Source organism: Ambystoma mexicanum, chromosome 2p (assembly GCF_040938575.1).
Source record: "Ambystoma mexicanum isolate Mex_15411 chromosome 2p, UKY_AmexF1_1, whole genome shotgun sequence".
Classification (NCBI taxonomy): domain Eukaryota; kingdom Metazoa; phylum Chordata; class Amphibia; order Caudata; family Ambystomatidae; genus Ambystoma; species Ambystoma mexicanum.
This window is the reverse complement of record NC_090923.1, coordinates 476,663,037-476,680,775: the sequence shown is the minus strand read 5'-3', so window position 1 is coordinate 476,680,775 and position 17,739 is coordinate 476,663,037. Positions and strand designations below refer to the sequence as shown.

Here is a 17,739-nt window from a genome sequence, read left to right as displayed (position 1 = left end):
CAACGTCATTGATGCAGGACGCAGACGCCAAAGATTTTCCGAAGCAGCACAGCTGTGGACATTACCTGTCATAGATATGGAATACGTCGTCGGACCATCCCATCGAAAGAACGTAACCAGGTGAGAAAGTAACTTGTTCTTCTTAAGTTAAAGATAGGATCGGTTATAGATTGGGATTGGGCAATGTAAGGCAATATATGCTATGGTTTACTATGATTCCTATTGATACTTAGTCCACTTTATTTTAAGATTTTGGACCGGCCGGTTCTGATCATTATGGATCGGGTCTAAAGACAAACAGCAGGGCACATCTGGCAGGATAGGTCAGCTGGACGGTTCTGGTCAACTGGACTGGCACCTCAGACTTGATTGGATTGGCCCTCCTGGTTGCTGGACACTGTAGATCAGTGAGATGGCGAGTTTCAGCAGGCAAGCATTTATGGTCGCAAGCCAAACTGGATCAAATTGCTTCCCTTAAGTTTTGGGATGGTTTCAAGATTTGGGTTTAGCTGAAAAAGGAGTTCAGTAATGCTGAGGCCTTGGCTTTGCAAATCAGGAACAAGATGGTGAATTCTGGAACAGGGCGCCATGCCGAGATCAGAATCGAGTCAGGAATCAGTCTGTGTCTGTGTGTTATGACGTTCCCTTATTTATCCTGCCAAATTACATCACTCAGTTTATGGTAGGGGCAGACTTGCAACCCACACCCACAAGGCTATGATTGGTCAAAGGCACACTTCCCGCCTTGCTCTTTGCTGGTTGGATGACAGAGGGCTCTCATGTTTTATGAGATGACTGGAAACCTCCCATAGTTATTTGGACCAAAATCTAACTTTCCCACAAATACATATTTATATACTTATGCCCTCTAAGAAAATCAGGATACATAAATTACATATTTCGTGGGTCACATTTACATCCAACTCCTAAATTGGTGGGACCTGGTGTTGTTTTTCTGTGGAATTTTGCCAATTTCAACCATAAAGGTTTGGCCTAACATTTCCTAATTCGGTACATATATGTGAAATCACCCCTAGAACATGGGTACACAATATTAGATTTGCAGCATTAATAGTTTCTGTGCAATTATTCTTTTTTTTATAACTTTTTTTCCTTACACAGTAAGAAATCCTACCAAGTTTTCAAATGGCTAGCATAAGTTCAAATTTATATGTATGTACTTTTCACTCGATTACTTTTTCTTGCCGCCAAGTTAAATGTCTTGAAGGTCAGTGGAAAAATAAGCATTTTAAACCCAAAATCACATGTCAGGGTTTTTTTTCTTTCTTCCCAAGTGCGAGTAAATGGCGAGTCCTTTGAAGTTCAAAGAGAAGCCTCTTCCTGGAGAGTGGATCATCGCTCCCCTCCCCTGGAAGGATGAGTGTCCAAGCCTGCTATTGTCGTTGCCTGGGGCCCAGACGAAATCTAATGAGGTCCTTTGTCATGAGTATGCGAGGCCTCCCAACAGCAATTAGCCTTTCCTGCCAGCAGTAAAGTGTCAACCTTTCCCAGGCTAAGGACTGTCAGAGCAGAATTTCTTGTTCCTTTAACTTAAAGTTTCACCTAAATCTTTCAGTTAAACATATAAAATGGACACAGTTTATAGGTAGATTTGTAACCTTACCAATTCATTGACATTCTTCAAGATTTAAGCCTTTAACAAAAACATGCTTTCACAACAGGCGATTTTGCACTTCATTCATGAAAAAGCACATTAAACTGATTCCTTTAAATCTGATTTTCATATGCAGCACATGCACAATTTATTCAGCATTAGGTCTTCCCTTGAGTGCTGGGAGTGCTGGGATTGTTAGCAGTCTGGATACATGTATCCTGCCTTTGTTTAGAGTTTCTCTCTGCACAGCTGATTCTGTTACTTGTTGCAAAGTTAGCCTCGTTATTCCGTGGAAATGAAAACAAGAGTTCCTGGTTTGCTTTTTCATTAGATACAATTGATAGAGCTTTCAGTCACTGAGGCACGGTTCCTCTGAACCACACTGGATGATCCTGGGCATTGCAGTACCCTTTTAATCTGAATGATTCAATGGAAAAGAATGGATCTAGCGCCACAAACAGCACTTTTTAAGGTTGCAAAGCTAACATTTTAAAAGGCATTTTTGGTTTTCAGCACAATTCTGCTGCTTTGCTCCATGTTGAATGGGAACTGTTTTCACCCCGCCCCGCCCCTGACAGTGTGGGGCAGGGTGTGCAGCCTTTTTCTGGTTGTGACCTAGATGCAGTTTTGAAGATTTTGGCGCGCACAGGAGTCAGCGCATCCATTGTGGGCTGTTTCTTTCACCATTTGTAAAGTGATGCAGTGGGGCACATTGGAATGGGTCAAACTATCCCACAGTTGTGAAGAGCCAGGAATGAGACGTGAACACAGGACTCCTTGTTCTGGTTACAGACTTTTATTAAATGTAAAGAGGGGTGGAAAATGCCTCACTATCCCTAAGCTAGGAGGTGCTTCCCAACCTCAACCAAAACAAATGGTTCTGTCCACTGTCAAGATGCACCAAAGTAAGAATATGACCTGTGTCTGGAATCCTATTCTGGCCCTCACACTCTAAAACTAACTCTAAGGTGCAAATGTTCCAATCCAACACAAAAGGTATAAATCCAAACCAAAAACTTCCAAATGGCCAATGTTCACAGTTCCATGGGATGGCTCCTTTCCCCAGGTTCCTTTTATCAATAACAAAAGGTTCAAGCTAAGAAACTTGCTTGTTCTTAAAGTTCGAAAGGATAACCCTCTCCTTTAAATACTGCAATCCACTCCCGAAGAAATGGCTCCCTTTCCCGGGTTTCTCTTCACAATCAAAGCAGGTTACAATCATAAGGGTATGAGTCCTCCTTAAAATTCTCCTTTTACTGTTTCACAAATTGAGTGTGGGTCCCAGGCTCGCAAGCCACCTGGTATATTCCCCTGCCAGGTTCTTTCCAGATTCCCAACAGCTTGAAAACTTGCTTGTATGATTCTTCCTTAAGCTTTCTTTCTATGGCATTTTATCAAACATACTGAACTATGCCTGATGTACTCTCCTGCCAGGACTTGGTTGCATCTTCTTTCAAGCACTTGATTCTGCTTGGTATACTTTCCTGCCGGGACGTGTATGCATTTGTTTTCAGCACTTGACTTTACCTTGTTTACTCTCCTGCCAGGACTTGTGTGCATTTATTTTCAAAACTGCAAATTAGTACTCCCCCACCCCCGCCCCCTGAAATGTCACCCCCCCATGTGGTCCTCCCTCATATTGTCACCCCAGGGTCAGAATCAAGTAGCGGCTGACATCCCCTAGCCTGAGAAGAGGCTCCCCCAGGAAAGGAGTCATAACATCAGATTCATCAGTGTAAACAAAATGGTTTAAGGGTTTCCTGCAATATCAGCGGGATGATCGAACAAAATGAGCGTGTTACTATTACAGTGCCCCACTCTGAATGCCTATGGAAAAGAGCAGCAGCAGGTGTACTTCCATATCTGGATTGTGAGGCACAAACAAGCTGACACTATTCACAAGACAATTGCTTGGATGGGTCCAGCAGGAACAATACAAACTGAAAAATGATGCTGCATGCTTCACTTTTGTGTGCATGTGTATTATTTTGACGTTAAAAAATGAAACCATGTATCACTACACAGTGGTACAAATATGCACTCGTAGGGGGACAATGGTCCCTGTGTTTGTTCAAAGGTATCAATATGTAGATAGCACAAGTTGGTGTGGGTCAGTATGCAGTATTAATAAGAATTCTTATTAGAAAACGTTCAAAGGTAAAGACCAAGAAAACATTTATAATCACCATTAACATCAGAAGACAATTACTTTAGATAATTTTAACATAGAGAGAGCACATTTATTAGCAGTGTTCAATACATAGACCATTATCCATGTTAGCATAGAGCAGACCGGGCGTTTGTGCAAATTAGACACAGTCCAGTGTTTACAATCTTTACACTTGGACGTAAACAAGAGTCCTAACAAAATCACAAACTCCAAAATAGCTCCTTTAGGGTGTCTCAATGACCAACGCGTTTCGGATTCAAGATCCATCTTCAGGGTGGGAGCTATATGTTCCTTTTTAATCTTTCTCATACGTGAGACCCTATGGGGCTACAAAGAATGTGTATTAAGTATGGGATGCTAATGTAAATCAACGCTAGAAAAAACAAGCATATTAGGGAGTCAAAATAAGAGTACACAAACCTTCACATTCTTTTTTTTTTTTTTTTTTTTTTTTCCCAAAATAACATGCTTGCACGAAATGAAGGTGGCTGTTTTGCTGGCGACAGCCCAGAAGCAATCAAAGACTACTCACCCAATCACTTGGGTGCAGTCAAGGGATAGTAGGAGTTGGCAGTGGCAGAGTCAAACAAGTCGTATCTATAACAGTGAAAAAAGGGAAATTGCAACTAGCAGGTGAGACTGGGAAGACCCAAGGGGTCAGGGGACATAAATAAATCTGACACGTAAAAATAAAAGGATACCATGGTGAGTCTAGGTGTTAGAGCTCTCATAATCTATATCAGCATGCACATAATAGTGGACAGTGGGATCATCCCATTGTGGTATGCTCGCAGGGAGAAAGTGTGCAACAAAATATACGCATTTGGTCCCCACCCCGCTTAGGCTGTATGTCTCTGCTGCACGAGGGCAGCATTCAGCGCCATAGAGTGCATTACACATGTTATCCCCTTGTAAACTATCATGAAGGTAATAGACCTGATGTGCAGAGGGGGGAAGCAAAAGAACAGCCTCCTAATGTGTTCAGTGATGGCCGGGAGCAACGTGAAAAGTCATTGCATGCAATATCCCATAATCAAGGAGACACTCGATTGAAAGTACAGTGGGGGGAGAACAGGACAACAGCCTACTCATGTCATCACTCCCAGTTTGCAGAATTAATTGTCGTACGCGTAAGAAAACCGAGATTGTCTAAAGATCATGGTCAGAATAGAGCTTACCTGACTCGCGAGGACCACAGACACGCCAGCCGACTAGTCGCGGCTGGCTCTGGAGCTGCAATGTTAAGATGGTCGTCATGGTACCCGCGTGCATAGGCACAGCGGTCCATGACTCCCGTCAACCATCTTGGTGTAGGCAAAATCGTTGCCATAGACGCTGTTGCTCATAGGTATGGCAGAATATGCCGTTTGTTATAATCGTTCAAAAAAAGCTAAGCTACTTATGTATAATATGCATGCGGAAGTGTGAGGAAAGCCTCCCTCAAAACTTCCACAGCCCATTCCACTGCAGGTACAGCATACCGGGTCTTGCTATCTTGTGTAAGGCTAACTGTGGACTAGTGTCCCATTGGGGACACAGGATTCCACATGCATCGTAATGAAAACATCCCAGGTGATTAGGGGGACGATCACCCTCTCAGATAATGGAGTGGGCGTGGGGGCACAAACGCAGACACAATAGAGATATTTATCTGTGGGTTACCCCCACGCTAAGGACACTCCGTAATGGTGTCTCAAAAAAAACAGTCACTTGAGGGAGCTCAACTGCAGACGTTGTTTGACGGAGCACCCCTTTCTGAGAAGCGGTAACTAGAAAACGTAAGGTTGTCTTCCATATCAAGTGACGAGTATGATTGTGGGAGGCTGTGGTCCCTTTAAATTCACCAAGAGAGATTGGTATTTGAGTTGTTGGTGGGAGAGGAGAGACCAGGAAGAAGCAGCACATTGCCAGATCAAGGGTGGAGCTCATTGGCTTGTAGAAAGAGAAATTTTGTCTAGACAAGCAAGATGCTCCTGACACAGCTGACCGATTCCACCAACTGATTCTGCAAGAAGGTGCTGCAGAGAAGACACTGGAGAGGAGCATGGAGTTTACTTGGGAGCTTGTACGCAGGGTCACAATGTTTTTATGCCAAAGCCCTACGATTGTGTGGAAAAGTAAATTATGGCAGAATCAACACGGACAGAACTGTGGCAGTTCAAGGAGGAAGGATGACAAAAGGCAGTGAGGCAAGAAACCGAGTGTGCAAACTGATGAAGGGTACAGATACGCCTCGCGCCTTGAAACGCTTGTGTATAGGCGCATTATAAATGCCATATCATATCCTATCATATCAATGCTGGGATAGGTAGTGAAACCAGAAGACATGTTAAGAGAGAGACCATTCAGAGACTTGAACACCTATTTAAAACTGTTTATTGAAGTCTTATTGTCCAAGTCAAGGCCAATAGATTTTGGGGTGGAAACTGAGGAATGTTGGTACTATTGGAGTAACCCTCCACTAACTAAGAGCTCATTGAGGGACGTGAACTGTAAATGAATGCTTGACAGTAGAAGCCAAATGTGCTAGGCCCACCTATGTTATGAAATTTGCAAAAATATGAAAATCCTAAATGAAGAAATGTAATCCAGATCTGGACTTCTTGTTCTCTGTACCTAGAGAGGCATAGCTTCTCCTCACTGATGACACAAGTCTGAGGTTGCTGTTGGTACTCTTGTTCAAAGAATTGCCTAGCATTTTGGTGCTGGGCTGTGATTGTGTACAGGAGAAGACTGATATGCAAACGGATATTCCTCCTCTGGTAATGTATAATGGGCTAAAATTTGACTGTAGGCCATTCTGAATGGGCACCTTCCCACAGAAGAGCCTATTAATACGTGTTTCTTTCTCAGTAAAAGGGCTGTCGCATTTCTGTCTGAATTTGAAAGACTTGGTGTTTCACTCTAAGTTAGGAAAGGTAATCTAGATGTGGACCCTTTGCTCTTTGTTTCTAAAGAGAATACAGCTTCACCTCACTGACGCCCAACAAGGCAGAAACACATTTATGGGGTTGCTGTTGGCAGTCTTGCTCAGAGGAGAATTGCTTATCTTGGATCCCAAGAAGGAAATGCTATCCAAGAGTATCAATGTTTGTAAATAATACATATCATTTTTTTTATCCTACATAATTGAGTAACAATTGTTTTTTGGCAAGGGAACTGTCATAGCACTTCGAGTGTTGGTTTTCTAGCAGTATGTTGAACCATTTTACCTCTGGGTCAGGTGCGCTATCAAGTAAAATAAACAAACACACATTTTGACAGTTGGTATTGTATTTGTAATGCATTCTCTGTTTTTTTGTTTATTGAAGAGTTAGTACTTATTTCTAAGCTGTAAACATTGTTTTGTTTTAGCCCCAAAAAGAGTTCACCTGCCAATGTAAAATCTGAAAACTGTTCTATTTCGCAAAATGGAAAACACTCCTTTCCCACCAAGGAATCTTTCAGTGCTGAAATGTCCCCCAATACACCAGCATCAGTTGGCCACCAAATCAATCGAAACCTTTTCAATACAGATGGTAAGTACATGTTCACTACACTGATTGCAAATCATAATATAGTATATGCTTATAGTGTTCACCGTTTTGCCTCAGATGAAAGGATTTGGCCAAAACCATTTTAATGTCTAATACAGGGTTTTTTTAACACTTTGTTTAGGTAATTGACAACGCAAGGTAGAATGTTTTGATCAAAGAAAGCACTGCATTAGACATTATACCCAAGAAGAATGATGAACATAGCCCAAGAAGGTAGCATTGCCATGACAAATCTCGTGCACAAAATGTTCTCCTTATTCCTGTATCACCCAAGATGATAGGCTGTAAAGTTCAAATGTCATTTGGGTGGCGCATCATGGAGAGCATGGACACATAATGTTCCAACCATTCATTAGCCCAGAGCAATATCATCCAAATTTATGGGCAAGTTTGGTAGTCCACTGTTTCAATATGCATTGTTTAGCTATCAGAAAAGCCAGGTACATACATCTATGCTTACTAATTGGGATTTTACTCAGGTGTCCAAGAAAGCTCTTTGCAGGATCCAGTCAACGGTTATTCCCTCTAATCTCTCCCTGCAATTGAGTCGGAAAGCACCAGAACATATGAAGCCAACCGAAAGAACCCGGCTGTTTCATGCTGCTGCACCAGGTTATATAGCGTGATTATGCCAGGTCGGCAGCTCACCAGTCTACAGTATACGGTATACAAGTATGAGTGGGAAGTTAGTTAGTATTTGTGGGCTGTTTACTCCTGAAGGCTTTCCTGATAACAATTATTGAAAATCAACAAATTCCTACACCCCGTCTTGCTCTGAAAATCTGAAGGTGTTACAGATGTGCCCTCAGGGAACATATAAGCCTAAGTATATATCCCAGTGTGCTCCCAGAGCACTGTGACAGCAAGGTCAGATATTGGGGCAATGTCCAAAAACTCCCACAACAAAATATCCCTATTGTAAAGCAAAAAGCCACCTAGTGCATGCTTTTTGAGCGTCCCCTCTACTTTTTGCTTGTCTTTTAATGGTGTACTGAGATTTTATTGTACCCAGTGAAACCAATCCAGGTTTTACAGGAGATGTGACTCTTGGGGGACCATTAATGGCCCTAATGGTGGGATCTATCCTGGCCCAGACAGTGTGCTTGTTCTGGTTGATGGTAGTATACTTTAATGTGGAGACCGCACACTTTGTATTTATTATGGCTAACATGGGGCCCTTTTCTTCCTGAAACCTTCCAAAATGAAGGCGCCAGTGTTATGAAATCCAGTTACCAGACAACTGTGCATTGTTGCATTTCTGTGTAATTGGCTGGAGACTGGGGATGCCCATTGAGGGTCATTTCCTTGGTGTTGGCACTGGAATGTGTGGAGTGATGTGAATGGCCTTACTGTCTAGGATTCCCCTGGAATCCAAATCCCTGACTTTGCCAAGCACAATGCCCACAAAGGTTTGTGTGGTGGCCAGCCAACCAGCTTGAGTTTGAATGGAGCATGTGTGTATGATTGGTGGTTTAGGGTTACCCGCTGCTCTCAGTTTAGCTGAGACGCTGCACCAGGAACACTTTCAGCTGCTGGGATTGGATCCAGGGGCGCCCCAGAGAGACACCAGATCTGCACCAGCACATTGAAAATTCTGTGGCGAAGATCTTTGTCTCTTCTGCCTGAACAAACCGTGTTCAATGCTCCTTTCCTTTGATTTAATGGGGACAATTGGATCCTTTCTTCAGGAGGCATTTGTATAGCTCTTCACATCTCAGGATTTCCATACACTACTTAATCTCTGGAACCGAACAACACATTTTTTTATTTATTTAAGAAATATACAGGGTGAATAATGCATTTGTGGCACAAAAATGCTTACAGAGCAGAGGACAGCAGTCCTTTACAATGGGCTGAGAGAGTAGCAGTGTAAAACCAGTTGATGCTGAAGGAGGTAGAAACATGAACCGTGGACAATATATTCATGGGTAAGGGTAGAGGTGACAAAGTGCACATTTTTGTGGTATAGGGGACAAGGGAAAATACAGTGGTCATTGCGTAGGGTCATCAGGAGAGAGGCTGGATAGGTGAAGTGGTGTTAGGACGGTGCGTCTTCCGTCAGCAGGAGGGCTTGAAGGTTAGATTTGAATAGTGGTAGACAATTAATTGAGCTGAAAGGGAGAGGAAGGTCATTCCAGGGGAGCACAGAGTGCTCGGGTGGTGGCCAGGTGGTGGGCCGAGGATGATCTTAAAGTGCGAGGGGGAGAGTAAGGGGCAAGGATCGATAGATAGGTATGGGGGGAAGCTTGCTTGATTTTGCTTGATTTTAAAGATTCCGAGCAGTAGTTTTATGTTTAGCTCAAAGTTTCAAAGGTAACTATCCAGCTTGGTATTAGCCAAGGAAGTAGAGGTAAAGCTGGGTAGGTTGAAGAGTGCGAACAACAAAGTTAAGGATTTGGTTTAGCGGTGAGAAAGCATAGGCGGGAAGGCTACAAAGAAGACTAGCACAGTAGTCTGTTCTAGAGAGGACTAGGGAGGTTATTTGATGTTTGGCCGAATTGAAAGGAAGGAGAAGGAGATGGTGTATTTTATGGATATTGAAGAGGTTTAGTCTGGCTGCCATGGCAGATTTCAAGATAAAGAGTGAAAAGTTGTGAGGTGGGTCAAATACTACACCAAGTTTGCGAGCCGAAGGAGAGTAAGGAAGGTAGTCAGGGGAGAAAAATAATGGAGGGGGAAGAATGAGAGATGATTTGTTTGGTAGGGAAGTTCTCAGTCTCTGGTGTTTCCTCCCCCTGTCCCTCCTCATCTGGTAATTTTGCGGAGCTGTCTAAGGTCTGTCTTCTTCTTTCTCCGGGTCGTCTTACTCTCCTGTCCTTCTTGTCTTTCTTTCTTCCTTTCATGGAGATAAGGGCAAGCTCCCCCAGAGGCCACCTTAACTGGTTAAGTGCACTCTAGACAACAGGGGACTCAGAGGAGCTAGCCCCCACCAGGGAAAAAGCCTGATGGCTAAAATAAAACCTGGACTGGTGTAGTTATAGAGGATGTTTCTTTAGTCCAAATGGAGTCCTCGGATGAATTAAGGCACTGGTGTAATATTGACCAGGATCAGCACACAGAGACACTGGATCTGGCAGGATGAGCGTAGACCAAAGGACAAGAGGAATCCGAGTACAATTCCCATTTCAAATGGAGTTACAATAGGAAAAGAAACGGGGAGATCCCAGAAAGGAGAGCCAGGACTCCTAAAATGGCCGCCGGACCGTGATGACGTACACCTCTGGTCCTCCGTGCAGACGTGAAACTGAAGGTAAAAATCAAGGCCCGTAAGAGCTAAATTCCAGGCTGAATCAAGCATATGGGAAGCACGAGAGTCTGCAGAACAATCAGGGCTGATAATTTAAAACATAGTGCGCTAGGGACACTCGCAGGGAAACGCCAAACACCTAGCGGAGGGCGGGAGAGTGGCCCGCTCCCTGTTGGAGCCCGCAGAGTGAGGCGACAGTAAAGAGCAGCATGGTCCAGAGCCCATACAAGCCGCAAATATAAAAGGGAGGAGAGGCCCCCCGGCCTCTGAAACGAAGATAACCACTGACAGTGGACCCAGGCGCGGACAGCGAAATCCAGCTGAGGGACCAAGTCTGATTCAGACAGCCGAGGCCATGAGGCAGTGTGGAAGCCTGTAGCTGTAAGCACTCCGAGAGCTGGTGGGACCCTCAGGACCAACTGAGACCCCCGAAATCAAAGGTACGGCCAGACCGGAAGCCCCACGGACCATTGGAATGTGCAACGGACCACATCCCGAGTAGAGGTGAAAGCAGGATGAAGTGTGTCTTCGCCTGAAGCGCCGGCCGGGCCCACACAGCTCCGAACGGCACAGGAGTGGAGAGCGCCCAGAGCACCAGCGCAGGAAGTATTCACCCATCTTGAGACACTGGTAAGCGAACAAACCCAAAAACCCTGACTGACACCCAAAGGGGTAGCGACCGCTGAGTGCCCCCAAGTGCGTGGTACACACCGCAACAAGCCCCGGTGGCTGGACGTAGGTGGGGCACATGGGAGAATAACAGAGCACTGATAGCAATCTACATCAAGGAATGAGAGAGCGGATCATGCACCCGGGCAGAGCTTTGATCGTACGCTGGCTGTAAAAAGAACACCAGGGCCCAAACGTAGAAGGAAAAGTGACCCCAAGTTGATCAAACTTCAGATTAGACACCCTCTAGGGGGGAAGCTAAGCAGATAAACCTGTTACACGGCCAGACCGCACTCCGGCCCTGGTCAAGATCAAGAACTGGGGAAATGCCGGAGTAGGGTCCGCACAGTGCGAACTCGGTGCCCAGTCATCGCCACCAAGAGAGGAGCCGCAGTAGAAGTTAGAGGTCAAAGAGAAGCAAACCGCAAACACTTGGACTGAACACCAGAGGAGTTCACACTCGGAGCAACATCCTAAATGCTGGCCCTGAAAGAGGGGCTTGTGCCAATAAACAGCAGCAAAGCAAGGAGTCCCTGGCAAACTGGGCGAACACCTTTGGCCGCCTACCAACATCCAAAACAACGGGACACCAAGAAGGAACGGCCCGGAGGTACCACAAGCCCCGGCAAAATTAGGCAGCTGTCACACAGAACTGTAACTTTAGAGTAGATCTCACACGCTCGCAGGCACACAGCACTGGGGGGAGAGGGAACTCTGTTGCGAAGCGGTCCAAACCTCAGCGACCTAGCCACATCAGCCACGATCCTAAGGGTAAAGTAGTAGGAGGAAGCAAGCACATGGCGAAATAACAAAGTTGTAGAGCTCTAAACACCTGGACGATAGTACCCAAAAAAATAAGGGCCAACACGAGCAGAAGAAACTGGTGGAAGAGGAAGGACGATGGTCACGAGGGAAGGGTGAGGAGCCATCAAGGGGAAGGAAAATTGGACTTGAGTGCCTGCAACGCAATACCCCCGAGTCCTGCGTTCCCACACCAATCCAGGTCAGGGTAACCCTGATGCCGAGTACTAAATCAAGAACAGGCCCACCAAGAGCAAAAACCCCAGCCATAAGCCAGGAGGGACAGCTGGAGAAGTGTTGGAGCTGAGACAGCAGGCAGATACCCAGTCATCCTCCTCACCACAAGAACAAGCAGCCACAGTAAGTAGCACATCCCCGATCATGATGGCTTCGGATAAGGAGGAGCTCTTGAACTGTTTGAAGTGAATGGAAGCCAGATTGACAAACACTTTCCAAAATCAGATGGGGCAAATGAAGGAAGAACTGAAATCCTCCTTACAAGAAGTCAGAAAAGAAATGAGTGAACTGGGGGAGAGAGTAGATGTAGTGGAGAAAGGGCTATCAAGTATAGCGGCGGAAGCAAAACAAAATAGCATCTTATTGGACCAGGTAGCTAATGTGACAAACAACCTAGACCGCCAGGCTGAAGACCTAGAAAACAGCTCACGGAGGTCCAACATCAGGGTCAAAGGCCTGGTGGAATCGGTACTGGACAAAGAACTGAAAAACACCATGCAACAGTGCGTCAGCACTCTGCTGATCGATACACTACTGGAAAAAATTGAGTTCGATAGAATACACCGAGTATGCACCAAGAGAAATGAACCAGGGGCGAGACCCAGACACGTGCTGATAGCTATGACATCCTATTGCCTGAAAGAAGACCTCCTGAAAGCAGCAAGAACTCACAATGACCTCGCGATCAACAGAGGTCGAGTACAATTATACCAAGATCTGGCACTAGTTACTCTTCACAAGAGATGGCTAATGCAGCCAGTCACGAAAGCTCTGCAAGCAAAACACATCATACAGATGGGCCTACCCTTTTGGCCTGTCCTTCACCTGGGAAAGAAAGCAGAGCAGAATCAGCTCCTGCGAAGAGCGGCTGGCACTGCTACAACTGGAAGACGACCAAAACCAGACAGACACCAGACCGCAACCAAACACTCCAAATAAACTGGATAACCCATGGGAATGGTCGACAGAAAGGAGGAGGAGACCGGGAAAAGAGACAAAATTGACTGGCCCCTATAAAAATCGAGAATTAATGAAGCAGTAGGGGCATGCACCTTACGGCGGCCCAGGAAGCAGGCAATGCAAGTCGGATCAAACCAAGACAAACAGCCCGCATGAATCCACATATATGAGTCTGCACGGAGGTAGGAGGACATCACATCTGGGAATCAGAATCAGGACATGAGAAGATCCTGGTACACTGAAAACATGGGAGGGAATGTGGCCCAACGCCTGTATGGTGAATCCGGGAGGATTCTTTGGAACCCTGGCCACGAAAGATCCCAGGGGAAGGGAGGAGGATAGGGTAGGGGGGAGGATAGGGACTGGGAGGGAAAGGGAATGGGGGGAGAAGAATAGATTCCGAAATGGGAACTGGCCCAGAGCCCGTGGTAGGAAAGGAGGCCGCGGATTAATGACAGGGTGTGACTTGGATAAGAGGCAAGGAAAGGAACAGGGGCAACAACTCAGACCCACACTACAATGGCAGAAGCGACAATAATAACACTTAATGTGCAGGGGCTCAACTCCCCCAATAAACAACGCGCAATCCTGGGTAGATTAGAAGCAATGCACGCAGCTATAGTGATTTTACAGGAGATTCACCTCCTCCTGAAAGTTGAAAAGAGGATGAGAAGCAGGGCATATACCCCCTGTAGTTCTTCGCCTCTAGTGGCAAAAAGACAAAAGGAGTAACTATTCTGCTTAGTCGAGACCTAGGGTCCCAAAAACACCTGCTCAGGGACAAGGAAGAGAGATACCTGGGAAGGGCATAATCAGGGGCCAACCCTACACAGTTTTTGCAGTATAGGACATAAATATCACTGGGTTATTGCAGAAAGTGGGAGGATGGTGCGAAGGTCAGCTAATCATAGGCAGAGATTTTAATTGCGTGATGGATCCGACTCTTGTCAAAACACACCCTCCCGCATCGGCAGACCAGAAGAACAGACAGGCATTGGGAAAACTCTTTAGAGATTTGGGAGTGATTGAGACATGGCGGTTCTTCCAGGAAGGAAACAGCGAATACACACATTGCACGTCAGTACTCAAGGGCTTCTCTAGGATCGATATGGTCCTAGTCTCGGAATCCCTAATACCCAGGTGACAAAAGTGGAAATCGGGGTAAAATATCTCACAGACCAACCGCCAGTGTCGGTCAGTATAGAGTTGGGAAAAGCTGGAAATGGACAATGGCCCCATTGGAGGCTAAACAAGATGATCCTGAGGGACATAGCGCTCAGAGCAAACATGGAAGGTACTATAAACAATTACTTTAAGGAGAATGATAATGGGGAAACAGATTGGAGATTAGTATAGGACGCGGGGATAGCAGTAGTGCGTGGAGAATTCATCGCACAAGCTGCAGCATACTACAGGGAGAGAACTCTCATAACACAAAAACTAGAAGGAAACTAAGGGAGGCTGAAAAGCAGCATAAGACCCGACAAGCACCAAAAAGAGCCCGACTAGAAAAGCACGGCATATAGAGTGGCACAGACATTATTAAGCACCAAACAATCCTACTATGTACATGGAGGGAAAGCAAATAAATTCCTTATAGCCAAATTAAAGAAACAAAAAACACGCAACTGCATCACATGATTTAAAAACAGACAGGGGGAACTGCATACTGCAGACGAGGCGAAACTAGAAATAATGGTACAATTCCATGAGGAACTATTAGGTAGCGAAAATCTTGATATTATAACACAGAAATTCTACATGGCTGCAACCTCTTTAGCCCAACTTACAGAACACGACAGGAACGCTTTGGGGGGGGGACGGATAATGGCCCAAGAAGTCAGTGATGCGATAACATCACTGCCGGGGAATAAAACACCTGGCCCGGATGGTTTGGGAAATGGCTACTGTGAAGATGGATTTCTGAACTCTGACCAGGAGGGGCAGAGGTTCAGAAGGCCAGCCTAGGTTCTTGTAACCGGGTAACCTCTGGACAAGCCAGACCAATCAGGGTAGCTATGGCAGGCGTTCAAGACTAAGTCAGGACGGGTGAGGGTGACTGAAGGGTCTCAATGAGCACACAGAGCAAGGACACTTACAAATTTCTCCAGACAGGTGTTATATAAAAAATATAGACACATTTATTACAAGGCCTTTGTAACATTGACCATAGCAAAATACCACTCCGTAAACCAACAAAAGACTATCAATACAATATATATACAAGCCCAATGGGGTCCAAAGGGGTAGATGCATAAAAATATTTCGACAACCTAGATGGGAAGGAAACAGGCAGTGCAGGAAGTCCTTGGGCCCCTTCGACATCAGCAACACACATAACTAAGAGGCAGTCCAAGCCCTAAGAAGAGGGGAGCCTTCTGCTCAACAGTACATGCAATGTACTGTTGTTCCAAAGGGCAAAATGGGGTCTCTTCAGAGGTCTCTAGCAGCTCAGGAAGGTGGATGAGGCGATGAAGAATAAGTTCCCACTATTCAAGAAGGACCTCCACTTAAAGGCAGAGGCAGTTCTAGAGGTCGGGATGGAGTCGCTATTTCGCAATAGCAGTGGAAAGGAGAGGGGCCCTCAGGGTCCACTTGTGCGTAAAAATGAGCCATTGCGCTAGGGGCCACCGGTTGGGGTATTTAGTACTCACTGGTCCCCGACGTAAGCAGACCCAAACCTCGACAGGTCAGTCCACTTCACTTGCAGGTTCGAATGCGACAAAAAGGACGTCTCGGCACCTTTTTAGTTCCTGAGATACAGCGATGATTCCCAAATGGGACAGTGGCGATTTCTCCGCTCTGGCTGGATGAATCGACCCAGTTTCACTGCAGCAGGCTTCAGGGGCAAGAGGGTCACAAATCCAGCAGACTTGCAAAGGACATTACTGCGGCAGGGCAACACGTTAACCGCATTTACTTCGGCCCGGGCACACTCGTCTCACTTCAGACCTGGGAACGGCAAGTGTACTAAATTCGTTGAGGGTGCCGTAGACACAGAGCTAGCAGTATACCAAGTTTAGAGGGCCTCCTTGAAACGACGGCGGAGACAGAGCAAAGGTCCTGCGTAAACTGGTCAGTGTGATGCTTGAAATGCATCGGAGGGACAGGGCCTCTGTATCCTTGTCCTTTACTGCCTTTTTATTGTGTGTTCTGTCGTGTTTTCCGTGCAGGAGTTCATGTGGGACTCCTGGCGGTGCAGCTCTCTCTCTATCTTGGTTTGGTGAACAGACTCATGGGATACCCTTACGGCACCCATGGGTGGGGGTACAACCCTGTGCCCCTAGTGTATGTTTTTGGGCACCTGTGGGTGGTCCACAGAGCAGGGTATGGGCTGGTGGCAGCTCCATGCTGAATTTGACAGGTGCTCTGGGTATCCTCCATTTTGGGCTACCCAGGCCCTGCCATTGGAATTAGTTGATTCCTGATAGAAAACAAGATGGCCCCTGTGGCCTCTTGCTTTCTATTGCCGGTTACCTTGTTTTCCCAAAGTCCTGGGAAGCTCTGACTCTGTCCCTTCCGCCCAACAGCCAGTCAGGGGGAAGTTCCATATATGGTGTTGTTGAGAAGTCCAGTCCAGACTGGCTGGAGCCTTCCTAGTGATTGTATGTTGTGGGTACACCCTGTGGGTGGGACCTGGGTGAATGGAGTGTGAGAACAATATGCACTTCTTGTTGTGGCTGTCTGGTTTCTGGTATCAGACTGAGACAGCCCTTCCTCGAAACTGGCCTGAATGCAGTGTGTAGTGTTGAATGGCTGGGTACTTCTCCCAATCCACATTCCTTGTTGTGAGTGTCTAAGAGGAAGGAGGATGGCCTGAATGCACTGTGTGCCTGATTGGCTGACTGACTGCCTGCCTGCATGAATGCCCTTCTGTATGATTGGCTGCTGCGTGTGACCCAGCAGTGTGGATGAGAGACAGGATAGTATATGTGGGGATTTCTCACCACTGGAAATTGTTCAGAAGCTGTGTCTACACTTGAAGAGTAACTGGAACTGCTGATCCTCGACGCCCAGCTGGAAGAAGACTTGCTGTTGCATTTACTTCGACCTGATCTGAAAGCTGCCGAATTCGTCGAAGATTGATCCGAGAGAGGACCTGGTAAGGCGCCCTCTTCCCGTGCTCTGAGGGTCCATCGAGCACCGCTAACCTTCGCCGAAGCTCCCTGGAAGTCAGACCCTCAAAAGCCTGCCGACCCGAGATGGGACTGCCGAGGAGAATGAAGCAAAGCACCCGGACTTCGCCGCTGTCGAAGTCTATTGCCGAGGACCAGGGTTTGCAGGTTTGTGTAACCGCTGGAGGCCCGTTGAAGTTGTGTTGCCCAGCCGGGGTGACCACTTGACGCCGTGCCCCCGACGACCGGAGCCGCCCGCTCCTTTGCCTAAGAACATTTGAATCGAAGGACTCCCTTGTCCGCAACGTTGACCGCTTTGTCCCGCCGGAGAAAGTCGAGGACGACCAACGCGCCGAGGAGAACCCGCTGGTGGGTTTCCCGCCACCTAG

The 17,739-nt window shown here is 46.3% G+C and overlaps 1 protein-coding gene across 5 annotated transcripts in view; it reads left to right on the top strand.

Moving 5' to 3' along the window:
- The window catches only part of ATRIP (ATR interacting protein), a 1,393,117-nt gene that overhangs the window by 462,587 nt on the left and 912,791 nt on the right, over positions 1-17,739 (top strand). For all 5 annotated transcript variants that reach the window (XM_069643859.1, XM_069643860.1, XM_069643861.1 and 2 more), the window contains one exon: positions 7,140-7,303. In XM_069643859.1, coding sequence (XP_069499960.1) covers positions 7,140-7,303 — 164 coding nt within the window. The remainder of the gene's footprint in view (positions 1-7,139; positions 7,304-17,739) is intronic.